This window comes from Micropterus salmoides, unplaced genomic scaffold (assembly GCF_014851395.1).
Source record: "Micropterus salmoides isolate LMB-PRFRI ecotype aquatic unplaced genomic scaffold, ASM1485139v1 Ms_hic_scaffold_601, whole genome shotgun sequence".
Taxonomy (NCBI): Eukaryota; Metazoa; Chordata; class Actinopteri; order Centrarchiformes; family Centrarchidae; genus Micropterus; species Micropterus salmoides.
The window spans coordinates 8,548-23,709 of record NW_024044351.1 but is presented as its reverse complement, the minus strand read 5'-3'; the positions used below and the strand labels follow the sequence as shown (position 1 = coordinate 23,709).

Sequence of the window (15,162 nt, the reverse complement as noted above, 5' to 3'; positions counted from 1 at the left end):
TGTTGGGGTTTACAGTGTGTGATCAACAGCTGAACCAAGACTTCCTGTTGCTGTTCGGTGCTGAAACTGCCTCCAAGATGCTGAAGAAGTGGGACACAGCATTCAAGCCCAAGGTCAGTGAAGAGGCACCTGAATCAGTCGGCCGAGTTGTGGCGACTTCTGAAAGCTGCTGAGAGACTGACAGAGAACGATGACACCAGTACGCTACGTGACCTGCTTTGTTTATATTCCAAACAGCTGGTGCTGTTTACTTTGTGCATTCTGTGTAGATACTAGATAATGACTGCTTCTCCTTTGTATTCCCTCCTTATAGACAGGGACAGTGTCTCCATCTCTGGCCACCCACAGCTGGACGCAAGAGGATCAAAATAAGTGCCAGTGATGCCGGGGACAAAATGGTGCACTTTCACAAGCTACATTTGTTCTAATCTGTTGAAACTGCAGGAGCCAGTTGTTTACTTATATTAACTCAATAAGAGACAACTTGCAGTGGTATTTTCTTCCCCCAGAGATGTACGGGAAGTAAGCAATAAACAGAACGCTGTAAACTTAATATTTGCTCAACAGCAAAGACTTCTTGGGGCCACATGAATACACATAAATACACCAATGCAATTTACCATCGTCTGTTTAGCAGCTCTAACTTTTCTAGTGTCACACAGACTTATGCAGTGAGTAGCTGAAAATCTGCTCAGTGTTCTTCCCCCTGTGAGAGTTCAGATTCCTACGTGGGACATAGTTCCAGTAGAGTGCATGTTCTCACGACACAGGGGCCCCTAACTGGACCAGAGGAGGATCTATAGCATCGCATGGAGCAGCAGAACCACTGTGTGGAGAAGAATCTAAAGAGTTACTTGGAGGTGTTCATGTTATTGTTCTGTTTTTCAGTCCTGCTGCAGCGCTGATGAACACCTGCGGGGAAGAGATGGCAAACAAGCCTACATCCTCGCTGTTGGCCGGACCCAGAACAGGACCGACACTCTCTGCATCGTCGTAGACAAACAGCTCGTCCCCTGCCGCTCCACCGGCTCTTTGGCTGCTTTAATGAACTGTTTGAATCCCACTACGTGTTCAGCCTGAGTCATGACGAGTCCCTGGTACAGCTCTACACTTTAGTGCGGACGGCGGTCTACAACATCGATGTTACAACAACAGATGAGTCTCCAAGAGTTTGTGAGTTCAAACTGCTGAACCAGGGTAAAAAATGTTGAGCTGTTTCATTTGTCAAGCTGTTGATGTGGCTCGTCAGTCCTTGATAACCCGTTGAAGAATGGATCACAGCTTCTATCCTAGCACCAGGTTTAAGTTGTTTTGTGCACCAGAACGTTGTAGGCGTCAGTTTTCAACATATTCGGCTCTCAAAAAACATCTAAGCAGTGTTCATGAGAAGGATCTTTCTCAAAGTGGTGATGCAGCAAACTCAGAGTCATTTCAAGCTCATTTCCACCGTCTCCAAGATTCTACAGACGCTGGTGAAACAAGCGCCACGCTGAGTCCAGAGGCCAGGTGTTTTGAGGACAAGGGATCAGCTCCTAAAGAAAATATTTGCGCTTCAATCCTTGCTGAACTCCGAGGAAGTGGGACAGCAGATAGTTTAGTTTCAGCAGGTGTTAGTGATTTGGAAGAGCTTGCTGCTGGACTGCACTCCCAAGTTAAACATGAAATACTGTCTGCTGTGCCTGAAGATGATCCTCTAAGATCTACTTTAGTAGACACAATAGATCATTTTGAAAATCCATTTGTTGGCTTTAACACTGAAACTAAAAGAAGGAAATATCCCAATGAAAAATGGAGGCTTGTGGAGCCTGTAGAAATAATGTGAGGAGTTTGATTTGATACGAGGAGAAATAAACAAACAGGCGCTGATGATCGAGTCCCAGTCAAAGACACTTGTTTACGTTCCCATTTTGGAAACAATCAAATTTATGTGCCGCAGTTCTGAAATGTGTGAACTGCTTGTGTATCAAAAACAGAGCGACGTGAAGACTTTTGTGATGGGAGTTATTTTAAGAAACACCCATTGTTCTCTAAACAACAGACTTCTTTACAAATTCAGATGCACTATGACGACTTTGAAACTGCTGGGTTCAAAACGTGGCGTTCACCAAACAGGTGCTCTCTGTTTTGTCCTCAGAAATCTGCCACCAAAATTGACCTCTGCTGTGATGAACGTTCATTTGGTTGCACTGTTTCACACTGAAGATGTGAACAAATGTGGCTTTGGTCCCATTCTGCAGCCTCTAATTAATGACATCAAACACTGGAGAGTCGGGGCCTTGATTGGCCCTTCTCCTCTGAAACAGTCCCTGGTACTATACGCCAGATAACTGGGGACAACTCGGCCATGCACGCCATTCTTGGTTTCACAGAGTCTTTCAGTGGACGTTATTTCTGTCGTCTGTGCTTGACTGAAAAAGATGATGCCCAGAATGTTTCCAGTGAGGATGAGCCCGAGATAATCTCGCGTGGTAAAGACATTTTCTCTGCTACCTGGGTTAAAATCAGTGGGACAGAGTCCAGGGCGGGACTTATCGTCTGCACTGAGAGTGACCATGAAAATAAATCAGATTCTTTGAGCCAACAGTGTCATGTACTTCCTAGTGAGCGAGCTTGTGGTCGACCATTTCAGTGAGCGTTTCCATGCCTACCAAGTGATTGAAAGTGATGAGAAAGGTCTTATCAAAGCAGACGGTCTTATAATGTGTGAGCCTTTTCATCTACAAAGTGCTGATGGTGGAGATCACAGCCTCTATATTGGACCTTTATTTTCTATGTAAATGTGCAGAATTGTGCCAACTGGGACTGGTGCTGGGAAGTTTTTTTCCTGAATAAAAATGTTCATTCTAATGTTGTTTTAATGATTATTAATCCTTGTTGACAGTTGACTGTAAATGTGCTAACCTAAAGTTCAGAGATTTACTGCGTGCTGGTGTTTCTGCTGTTCTGGAGCTTTTTTTTACACATTTTGTAAGTCAAAGGGAATAATAACACAGTTTAGTGTCACAAATACACTTTCATGTGTCACAAAACAACACTGTGAGTGTCAGAAATGTAACACTATAAAAGAGTTCAAATATTAACACTGTCCAAAGTGTAACTTTAACACCGAGCTGGTGAGAATTATAGAAACACTGGGATAGTGTTCATTTGAACTCTATGCAGGCTGAATTTCCACTTGCGGTTTTGCTGTGCAGAGCCTGTTCTGGTCCTTCTTCTGAAAACAACAAGAGATGCATCAGGTGCTGCGAGGAGACGAGTTATGGATCATTTTGAGAAGCATGAATATTCTCTGAGGAGGAAAACTGTAAATACAACCTCCAACGTACAGAAAGCGTTTCTCCACTCAGCATCATGAAAACGGATCTAAAGCTGTGAGACTGATGGATTCAGCAGGCAGAAACACTTTGGTTACAGCGCCCCCATGTGGCAGAGTGGGGCCATATTTTCTCCATGTGTGATGACTGAGGAGAGAGTGAAGTCTGATGTGTCTAAGATTTATCACTCCGTGGTAAATGAGGAGACGTCAACAACAACAAGTCAAACAGAACAACAACAGGAGTTTGGTCCTTCAGCTTTAAACCTGTGCTTTTATTTCATCTTCCCGTCGACCGGGACGCTTTTGTCCGCTCTGCTTTGACTGGTTATAAAACAGGAAGTATAAATTAACAGCTTTTTAGCCAACTTCATTCCAGCTCATCAGCACGAGTTTTACTCTTCTTTTTGGTCAGCAGAGCTCATTTACATGAAACTCCAGCTGGTGTTCAGCAGAATCAGCAGAGTGAGGAGTTCTTCTGGATCATCACAGACTGGTATATGTCAGATATTAACCAGGATGTTCCCAAGTCACAGCTGACTGAAGCTCTTTTACTCACTGAACACAGAGAACAGTTTGAACTCTGTCTCCATGAGCTGTCGGCCTGTTGGGTTAAATAATAATAATAATGTCTTTTGGCTGAGAACGTCCTGCTGTTCTGGTTTTCTGTTGGCTTCTGGCACACAGCCACACACTGTTAGAGAACCTGTTGGTTTTATTGTCTTTATTAATCTGAGGGCTCCTGCCTGAACACCAGGGAGCGGCTCTGTCCTGCTTCATTACTACACTTAGAATAGATCAGACACAGTCAGCTGGGACTTCTGTTTTAATGGGCCCCGGGCCCTCTCTGGTAAGAACAGGTGGCCCTTGAAGCAGGACGGGTTGAGAACCTCGGATATGTTTAGTAAGAGAACATGTTGTAGTGTGAACAGGAAGTCCAACCTTTGATGGTAACATAATAGTGCTCAGCAGAGACTGCAGACTCCGGCATCATGGCCTTCTTCAGGCTGTCCTTGGATTGGACACATTACTGTCACCAGGTAAGGACAGGTAATTACTCCTGTTCATCCTGATCTGTCCTATCAGTGATCAGGGATCAGTGAGCAGCATGTTGTTAGTGTTCCTGTTGTCACATCCCGGCTCACAGAACGTGACACACTGCCAGCACTCATTATAAATTATTATTACACTAGGGCCTATATCTTTCCTGCTAATTACCTCTCTTAATAAGCTACTGTATCATACTGTAGATATCCACATTTATTAGTATATTCAATGGTTTGTATAGGTCTACTTTATAATATTTTCTACTCACTAACTTCAACTAGGCCTACCTATTATTTCTATTCCTTTTATGCCTTGCGAGTATCTGCAACAAAGAATTCACTCTCGTAGATCAATAAAGTATTCCGACTGTGAAAATGGATAGGGTAGTGTTTAAGACATATGCCTTTAGTGTTAGAGATGTGGGTTCTATTCCCACTGTGATACATGTGACCCTGAGCAAGACACTTATCCCCAAGGTGTGCCCTCTGACACAGCAATTGTGATTCCCTTTTGAGAAAAGCGTCGGCTAAATGAGTGATTACTTATGAAACAACACACAGATGTGTTTTATTTAAACACACTTTTATTACAATCCCCATCTGCTGTCTCTGACAATCTGAAGACATTTGTTTATTGTATGGTGATTACTCCGAAGTCCTGTCGGTCATGTATTGATAAGACGTTTAGAATTGTAAACGCAGGTCAGTCATTGTTTCAATGAAACCCCTACCAAGATATGGCAGTATCAAAAGTGACCAGTAGGTGTCACCATGGAGACGGGTGTCGAAGTGCTTCTAACATTTCAATGTTTCACAAAGCCTCGCTTTGCCCATCACTAGTAGATACTAACCTTCTCCTGTTAAAGAAAGACCTGATCCACAACAAAACCACGTCTCTGCTCTGATGGACAAGAGGAACTGGCAGAAGTGTGTTTCATGTCATCTGTTATATTGATTATTGTGAAATTATTCTAATTAATGCAGTTTCATGTGATCTGATTTGAAGCGACATCATGAGGAAGAAGAAATGCAGTTTAAATCCTTTTTATTTCTTTATTGTTTCATTATTATACTGATAAAAAGTTGGACTGACTTCAGTGTTTAAGGTGTGATAGCCGCATTAGCAGCCACACATGGAAACAACAACTCACGGTGGTAACTCTTTCTTTTGTTTTGAGCACATTACATATTATACAAAATAAATAACTTGACACACTTTAGTTTTAAAAACAGTTTTATAATTTGTTTGACTTAGTTTTCTATTTGGGTGCACACATTTAGTTAACTTTGTCAATTTAGTTAATTTCAGGTTCAGGTGCATTATCTTTAAGTTGTGTTCTGTGAAATTAATACCTTTCTAAGTTACCACTTCCTGGGGAGTTGCTACTGGCGGTCTCTGGCTGGCTGACAGACAAAAGGATTTCCAACTTTCTCTAAGTTGTTGAAGTAGGGGAATGGATAATTGGACTGACATGTTTTCCCATATCAGAGTGTTCCACTTTTGAGATGTGTTCTTTTCTTTGCTAGTTATACTTTGTTGTTATGATTATTTGATTGATTTACCCTTCGTTTATATTAGCATTGGCTTAACATTTTTGTAGTTATTGTGGTTTGTTAATATACACTGCTCAAAAAAATAAAGGGAACACTAAAATAACGCATCCTAGATCTGAAAGAATGAAATAATCTCATTAAATACTCCTTTCTTTACATAGTTAAATGTGCTGACAACAAAATTTCAATGGAAATCAAATTTATTAACCCATGGAGGTCTGGATTTGGAGTCACACTCAAAATCAAAGTGGAAAACACTACAGGCCGATCCAACTTTGATGTAATGTCCTTAAAACAAGTCAAAATGAGGCTCAGTAGTGTGTGTGGCCTCCACGTGCCTGTATGACCTCCCTACAACGCCTGGGCTCCTGGTGAGGTGGCGGATGGTCTCCTGAGGGATCTCCTCCCAGACCTGGACTAAAGCATCCGCCAACTGCTGGACAGTCTGTGGTGCAACGTGGCGTTGGTGGATGGAGAGAGACATGATGTCCCAGATGTGCTCAATTGGATTCAGGTCTGGGGAACGGCGGGCCGGTCCATAGCATCAATGCCTTCCTCTTGCAGGAACTGCTGACACACTCCAGCCACATGAGGTCTAGCATTGTCTTGCATTAGGAGGAACCCAGGGCCAACCGCACCAGCATATGGTCTCACAAGGGGTCTGAGGATCTCATCTCGGTATCTAATGGCAGTCAGGCTACCTCTGGCGAGCACATGGAGGGCTGTGCGGCCCCCCAAAGAAATGCCACCCACACCATTACTGACCCACCGCCAAACCGGTCATGCTGGAGGATGTTGCAGGCAGCAGAACGTTCTCCATGGCGTCTCCAGACTCTGTCACGTCTGTCACATGTGCTCAGTGTGAACCTGCTTTCATCTGTGAAGAGCACAGGGCGCCAGTGGCGAATTTGCCAATCTTGGTGTTCTCTGGCAAATGCCAAACGTCCCCCACCTGTGGACGTCGGGCCCTCATACCACCCTCATGGAGTCTGTTTCTGACTGTTTGAGCAGACACATGCACATTTGTGGCCTGTTGGAGGTCATTTTGCAGGGCTCTGGCAGTGCTCCTCCGGCTCCTCCTTGCACAAAGGCGGAGGTCCTGCTGCTGGGTTGTTGCCCTCCTACGGCCTCCTCCACGTCTCCTGATGTACTGGCCTGTCTCCTGATAGTGCCTCATGCTCTGGACACTACGCTGACAGACACAGCAAACCTTCTTGCCACAGCTCGCATTGATGTGCCATCCTGGATGAGCTGCACTACCTGAGCCACTTGTGTGGTTTGTAGACTCCGTCTCATGCTACCACTAGAGTGAAAGCACCGCCAGCATTTAAAAGTGACCAAAACATCAGCCAGGAAGCACAGGAACTGAGAAGTGGTCTGTGGTCTCCACCTGCAGAACCACTCCTTTATTTGGGGGGTCTTGCTAATTGCTTATAATTTCCACCTGTTGTCTTTTCCATTTGCACAACAGCATGTGAAATTGATTGTCAATCAGTGTTGCTTCCTAAGTGGACAGTTTGATTTCACAGGAGTGTGACTGACTTGGAGTTACATTGTGTTGTTTAAGTGTTCCCTTCATTTTTTTGTCTACCCCCTTTTTGTCAGAATGGCCTGATCAGCCACTATATAAGTCTCAGTCTTGTTAGGTCTGTTTAGTTCAGCTTATTTTAAGGTTATGTTACCTGAGTTAAGTTCTGTTTAGTTGACCTCTTTTATGGCGCAAGAATTTTCTTTCTGACTCCTCATGCCTGACAGCTTGGTCCCTCACAAATGGCATAAATCTCTGTCAACTGTTTGTGTCTCTGGCATTAAAATGTTTTCTTGAAATGAATGAAAGTGAACAAAAAGCTTGTGTTTCCTGACGGCTTCAGTCATTTAGAGATTGATAAAGAAGTTTAGTTCTTGTGCAGATAATCAACAGGACTGAAGGTTCAGCTTTCTGTCTGTCAGTCTGAGACAGAAACTGGACCAACAGCTCTGACAAACATGAGGAAGCTGAAGCTCCTCCTCTTTCCTCAGAAGAGATCTGTGGTGATCTGGACTCATTCCAGAGAGCTGCTTTAACAAAGTCTGAACCTGAACTCTGAGCTGACAAACTCACAGTTTCACTTCCCAACAGCTGATCACAATCACTTCATCCACTCTGAGGATTAAAGTGAAAAACCATCATCAGTGGACGGAGAGACAGAGTCTGGCCCAGCTGCCTTCTGTCTCCTGAACAGTCTGTGAACGTCCCCCTCCAGGATGGACAGAGGTGTCCAGGTGGTGGGTGAGGAGGAGGGGCCTAACAGCAGCATGCTAGCTGCTAGCAGGTGTGTTAGCAGTTAGCTCAGCAGCCACACCTGTCTGTCACAGTAATGTTTGTGTGAAAGCTGCTCAGCCTGTTTCTTCACATTCCAGCAGCTGCTTCAGTGGAAACAGTTTAAAGTGAAACTCCAGTTTTCTCCTCACAGAGTCATTATCAGGAGGAGGAAAGGGACAGCTGGCTGTGAACTGATGTCCTCACTGGGTTTCTGAAGACTTCCTTTAGTGAGAAGCAGATTAACTTTGTGCTTGTTGGAGTTTCTACAGGAAGATGAAGATGTTTGTGGTGTTTGTGATCCTCGTGCACGGTAAGATAACCTTCCTCCCTCTGATCTGATCATCACCTCAGTCCAACGTCACCTCTTTAATCTGTGGTTTCTGTCATCTTCACTTCATCAGTCTGTTTCAGCTCCATGACGATGTTTTCTTCAAATAACAACATGAACAACATATTAAAGGCAGCATGTTTTAATGTTTCTTTAAATCCTCATGAATGTAGAAGACGGTCCAGTCAGACTGTCCTCAGGTCTTCAGGATTATATCCCTGTAGGTTGCTCACAGTCTTCTAGGTTATATCACCAACAGTAACACTGATCCTCTGCTGACAGCAGCATCACATGTGGATCGTCTGTCTCATCTGTATGAAGTGTCTCCACGTGTCCATCAGTCCTGTCTTTTCCCTGAGTATTATGGACTCCCTCTGAAGACGTGATAGAGAGATGGAAGGAAGAGATGTGAGGAAAGAGGAGTTCAGACAGTTAACACACTCATTTTAACACCATGTTGAGTCAGAAAACAGAGTCCATCTAAACAGTGAGAGCAACATGACAGCTGAGGTGCTTCTGTTATTTGTCAGCTGCTGTTGGTTTTAAACTGTGCTGATGTGGTTTCACAGCAGCTGATCAGCTGCAGCGTCCAATCACAGACAGGACCAGGTTGGTTTCTGGGTCACCTGAGGATCCAGGAGGAATAAGACATGAAATAAGGCTGCTGTGATTGAACCTCTCTGTCTGTGTGACCTCACAGTTTCCCAGCATGCCTCAGCTGTGGAGCTGTATGAGGGGGAGGAGTTTGTCCTGCTGCCCTGTGAGTTTCCCACCTTTGACATGGACGACCCCACAGTGGTGTGGAGCCGCTACGATCTCGATCCTCCAACCGTCCACCAGCGTCAGCAGGAAGATGATGAACTTAAAGACCAAAACCAGCTTTACAGCGGCCGAACATCCATGATGACTGACGCTCTGGAAACTGGAGACCTCAGCCTCAAGCTGACAAAACTCCAGCTCTCTGACAGCGGCAGCTACACCTGCACCGTCAGAGTGTTTGGAGGACAACGGAGAGTGACAGAGATACAGCTGCAGGTCAAAGGTCAGCAACAAACCCTAACACCTGCTGTAGATACAGGTCAGAGGTCAGAGGTCATGTTCTTTATGTTTCTGGTTCCCACAGAACGATTTCCATCCTGGGCCAAAGTTCTCCTGGTTCTCCTGGTTCTCCTGGTTGTTGGTCTTGTTGCTGCTGGGGGTCTTCTGGTACATTTCCGGCAGTATTTCATGTCAGGTATGTCACTACTGCTACACCTCCAGCATATGAAGGTGTGATTGGAGCAGAACAGCTGAACACCTGTGACAGTGGAACCTGTAGATGTAGAAATTAGTCCCACATGTGTTTCAGTGATACTGAAGTCACAAGGAAACAAAAAGTTTTTCTCTCTCCACAAACACAACAGCTGCTCTTCTCAAGTTCTTCACTGCAGTTGCACAAATCCTGTTCTACGAATCCCAAATAAAGAAACCAGAAGTGGAAAGAGACCAAAATATTCTCCTGAAGTAAAAGTACGTTTTCTTTGATGGACTTTTACTTAAGGACAAATAAAGTTACTGGTATAAAAATCTATTCAAGTAAAAGTAAAAAGTAGCTCATTTACAATTTAGAGACATTTTATGTTTTTATGAGAAGTTTTTGCTTCATGATGAAACAGATCAGACTCTGGTGGGCCGCCCTGGACTGTATATAAAGTCATGTCTCTATTTACATTCAAACAGGTGGTAATTTTAATGGGACTTCAGGTGTTAGCATAATTAATTTTTTATTAACACAGGCCTAAGCATTATTAACTAGTTACCAGCAGGTTGCTAGTGCCAACCAGTATCAGTGATGTCTTTTTGGCTAATTTGAACAAAGCCTCTTACCAAACTATGGAAACGTATTTTACCAGCTACCTGTGGTCCAAGCAGGGTGTGAACTGCAGAGGAGCTCGACTCCTCTTAATAAGACACCACATGCTGCTGTTGCCATTAGTTTCTGTTTTTCTGTATCATCATGGATCATGTGTCTGATTTTACACATGATGATACTGCAGCAGGAGTTACAGTCAGTCTGTCTTTTAAACACACTGTGTGGATGGCAGATCACGGTTCAGATGAGGGTTTTCCAGAAACATATTTCCTAGAGAGTAAAGCTCTTCTTTACCCGTACCAAAGTGGGTTGCGTAGGGGTCAAATACAATGGATTCATCAGGAAAGCACAGACCAACAAAGAAATATTGATAGCTGTATTTTTTGGCGTTGAAAAAGCATTTGATATACTCTGGAAAGAAGGGTTATGTATTAAGTTGAAGTCATTGGGTATTGGTGGTAGAACATATAATTGGGTTATGAACTTTTTATTTGTTTCCTTATCCTTCAGTGGAACGCCAGAAGCCTGAATGCAAACGCACAAGAATTTAAGAGAAATGTGCAACAGCTAAATGTAAAGCCTGACGTTATCTGTATTCAAGAAACATGGCTGAAAGCACATCTGGATTTTAATATCAGAGGGTAGAAAGTTATAAGGCAGGATGGAGACAATGGTCAGGAGGGGATGTGCCCCCTTTATTAACGAAGGTATATCTCATGGGAGAATAGAAATGAACCACAGTACTGATTTAGAGGTAGTAGTTACTGAGATTTGGGTGAATAGTTTTTGTTAATTTGTATAATCCTTGTAAAAGAATGAAGATTTACAAGAGTTTGATCAAGGACACAAAATAATATGGTGTGGGGATTTTAACACTCATAATACGCTATGGGGAGGGGAAAATACAGATTATAATGGATTGATTATAGAGGAATTAATTGAGGATAAAGGTTTGGTTTGTTTAAATAATAAACAAGGTACAAGGGTCAATCTAAGTAATGGAGTAGAGTCAGCGTTAGATCTGACATTGGTGTCCAGTGAAGTAGCTAGTGGCAGTAAACGGGAGGTGTGAAGTGATAATAGTATTGGAAGTGACCATTATCCAATAGGAATTAATTTAGAGGAAAATATCATGATTGACCTTGATGGGGTTACAAGATGGAAGTAAAGCAGACTGGAGTAAATTTGCTTGTGATGAGGAGTTTAATAGGATCGACATGTCAGGGGAAGTGGATGAAACAAATGAAAGTATTATCAAAGCTATAGGAAAGAGTGCTGGTAAAAGGAAAGTTAAAATGGCACCATGGTGGAACAAAGAAAGTTCTGAAGCCATCAAACATAGAAATAAAACTTAGAGAACTGAAAGAATTCATTCAATGTTGAATTTAGTGGATTATTAAAGGGCTCAGGCAGCAGTAAGGAAAGTAATCAAAAGGACAAACAAGATGTGTTGGAGAGAATTCTGTTCAACTATTGGAAGAACAACCCCACTAGATAAAGTTTGGGGAATGATTAAAAGAAGGAGGGGAATCAGGCAAGATAAGGATCTTCCAGTGTTGAAGAAAAGGGAAGAAACTGCTTGTGAGAAGAAGAAAAGGCAGAAATGTTGGTAAAGAACTTTGTTAAAATTCATAGTTCAGATAATTTGACAGAAGAAGGTAAAATCAGAAGACGGCAAACATTAGCTAGATACCCGGAGGTACTCGAGAACAGAAACTCTAATCAGAGTCCTCTAGATGAGGCCTTTACCGTGCCTGAGGTGAGGAGGGCTCTGAGTAAGAGTAAAAGAACGACACCTGCTAAAGACAATATGAGCTTTACTATGATAGAACATTTAAATGCTTCTGCATTGGGTAAAGTACTGGAGTTATTGAACAAGGTTTGGGAGGAGGGGAAGCTTCCAGTAGGGTGGAAAGAAGCAATTATTATTCAGATTAAGAAACCTGGGAAAGATCCTACAGATCCTGATCATTACAGACCGACAGCTTTAACTTCACATGTGTGTAAAACCATGGAGAAAATGATTCCAGAAAGAATAACATACTACTTAGAAAGAAATGAGCTTCTTTCAGCACTTCAGAGTGGATTTAGAAGGGGGCGTAGTACTCTGGACCCTTTAATATGTTTGGAAACTGATGTTAGGAAAGCTCAAGCTAATAAAGAGGGGGTGCTAGCTGTTTTCTTTGATATAGAGAAGGCGCAGGAGGTCTTTTAATACAGCGAGATAAAATGGGTATTGGAGGTAAAATGTAGAACTGGATCAAAGGTTTCTTATCTGGTAGCTACATTCAGGTTTGTGTGGGGAACTCTACATCAGATACATTTTTAGTTGAAAACGGCAGCGCTCAGGGGAGCGTCATTAGTCCGCTACTGTTTTCAATCAGGATCAATGATGTTTATAAGAAGGTTCATCCAGACATTGGGAAATCACTTTCTGCTGATGATGGGGCAATTTGGAAACGAGGGAGGAATCTGGAGTATGTTGTAAAGAAAGTTCAGGAAGCTGTTAGTGTGGTTGAAGATTGGTCTTTGAATTGGAGATTTAAGTTTAATCAAACCATCTTTTTAAAAGAAAGGAAGTCAAAGAAGATATTTGTTTGAAATTGTCCAATCAAAGGTTAGAAAGAGTGGAAACCTTTAAATTCCTGCGGTTGTGGTTTGATATTGTTAGATCACTCCCCAGGGACACGTGTGGGCATGGTGCCTGCATGGCCCAGCGCTTCATGTACGGCCTGCACCATTTCCACCACGGACTCTTCTGGGACCACCCATCCTCTTGGTGTCACATCCCTCATCTCAATCCCGACGAAGACGATCCTCTTGTGTTGCACTGAGCACTCCACTTCATCACTTCCTCGCCAGTGATCTCCCTTTTTCCTATGGGCCTTCTGATGTACCACATCCGGGGGCACTTGGAATTCTGGATCCTCACTGCCGAGGCCTTCTGTTTCTTCTATCTCACCCAGCTGTTTTGGGTCATCTGCTGATGCCGCTGCCACCGCCATCTCTGTCGTCTTTGTCGTCTCGAGTCGTCCGTTCCTCAAAGCCTCCTTAGCGCTTCGATCAGGGATGAGTTGCAGACTGGTTGGCTATTCAGCGCCGCTCTGGGATGCAGCTTGACTGCTCCTCTCGGTCGCTCTCTCCCCCGCTTCTCCCTCTGGATCTCTGCGGGCGGGTGATGCTGCTTCCTCTAGCAGGTCACCAGGCAGCTCCGCTTTTCTGCAGGGCTGCCCCTCGAGTGTTCAGTCGGATGTCTCCTCCCGCTGGACTCCTCGCTCTGGCGCTTGGCAGATGTCTCTCTGCCGCACGCCTCTCTCTCTCGGGTGTTCCACACGAACGACGGTTGGTCTTTTCCGTCGGGGTTTCTGCTGTAGGCTCCACGAATCCTTTCGTCGAGCCCCACGTTGGGCGCCACGTGTTAGATCCCGAGTCACCCCTGTTCAGGAGGTACTGGACCAGCTCTCCGTCTTAAAGGGTCCGATCCTCTAGGCCTATGGGTATTACCCTAGTAGGTATGACTGAGGACTGTTTAAGCTGGTGTCGAAGAGATTCGCCTGGCTTCTCACAGTCTTCTTCCGAACCCCTACCCTGCTTACTCTGAGATAGCACCTGACTGAATAGCCCTAGAGCCAGATACCACCCCAGCCACGCCCGTTAACGACAGCTCTCTTCTCATTGATCAGTGCACTTGGTATGGTTGCCAGGTTGGTATTTAGTGGCCAGGAAAATAGGCCCCAAGGATAAGTTAATTTCAGTGGCTAGAGCAACCTATAAGAACCTCAAAGATGTTAAACACACTTTACCTAATTGATTACTACCTTAGTGAGGAAATAACTTCAATGTCGACTATCGTTCTTTAAATGCAGTGATTACAGTGGGTACGGAAAGTATTCAGACCCCTTTACTCTAGGAAGGGTTCTGGTCGTCCCAAACGTCTTCCATTTGAGGATTATGGAGGCCACTGTGCTCTTAGGAACCTTAAGTGCAGCAGAAATGTTTTTGTAACCTTGGCCAGATCTGTGCCTTGCCACAATTCTGTCTCTGAGCTCTTCAGGCAGTTCCTTTGACCTCATGATTCTCATTTGCTCTGACATGCACTGTGAGCTGTAAGGTCTTATATAGACAGGTGTGTGGCTTTCCTAATCAAGTCCAATCAGTATAATCAAACACAGCTGGACTCAAATGAAGGTGTAGAACCATCTCAAGGATGATCAGAAGAAACAGACAGCACCTGAGTTAAATATGAGTGTCACGGCAAAGGGTCTGAATACTTATGACCATGTGATATTTCAGTTTTTCTTTTTTAATAAATTTGCAAAAATTTCTACATTTCTGTTTTTTTCTGTCAAGATGGGGTGCTGAGTGTACATTACTGAGAAATAAAATGAACTTTTTTGATTTGTGGAAAATGGCTGCAATGAAACAAAGAGTGAAAAATTTAAAGGGGTCTGAATACTTTCCGTACCCACTGTATATATTTTATTGCATAAAGTTAGCAAGGGCAAGCATATAACTGAAATTGGTTAAAATGAGTAAAAATAATAAAACTGTTAAAATTGAAAACCTGATACGAATAGCTGAGCTTGAGTGTTTTTGGTTATCTTCTTTTTGGAGAGAAAGGGAGGGGAAGGAGTTGTCCTGGCCAAGGAGTTCTTTCCCTCTTCTGCGGGGTGATGACTCTGGTGGAAACCTGAGGCTTTGTCCAAAGCCCTCAAATTGTCTTCAAAAATCTTCAGTCTTCGTCGCAGTTGAAAAGGAGAAAATCTT

The 15,162-nt window shown here is 43.5% G+C and overlaps 1 protein-coding gene across 1 annotated transcript; it reads left to right on the top strand.

The window, feature by feature from the left end:
* Positions 1–8,304: 8,304 nt before the first annotated feature.
* Positions 8,305–10,113, top strand: LOC119890898 (butyrophilin-like protein 2). Its single transcript, XM_038702311.1, has 3 exons — positions 8,305–8,525; positions 9,244–9,585; positions 9,667–10,113. Exons 1-3 carry the CDS (start codon positions 8,489–8,491, stop codon positions 9,816–9,818), a joined length of 531 nt encoding a protein of 176 aa, XP_038558239.1. The 5' UTR covers positions 8,305–8,488; the 3' UTR covers positions 9,819–10,113.
* Positions 10,114–15,162: the final 5,049 nt, after the last annotated feature.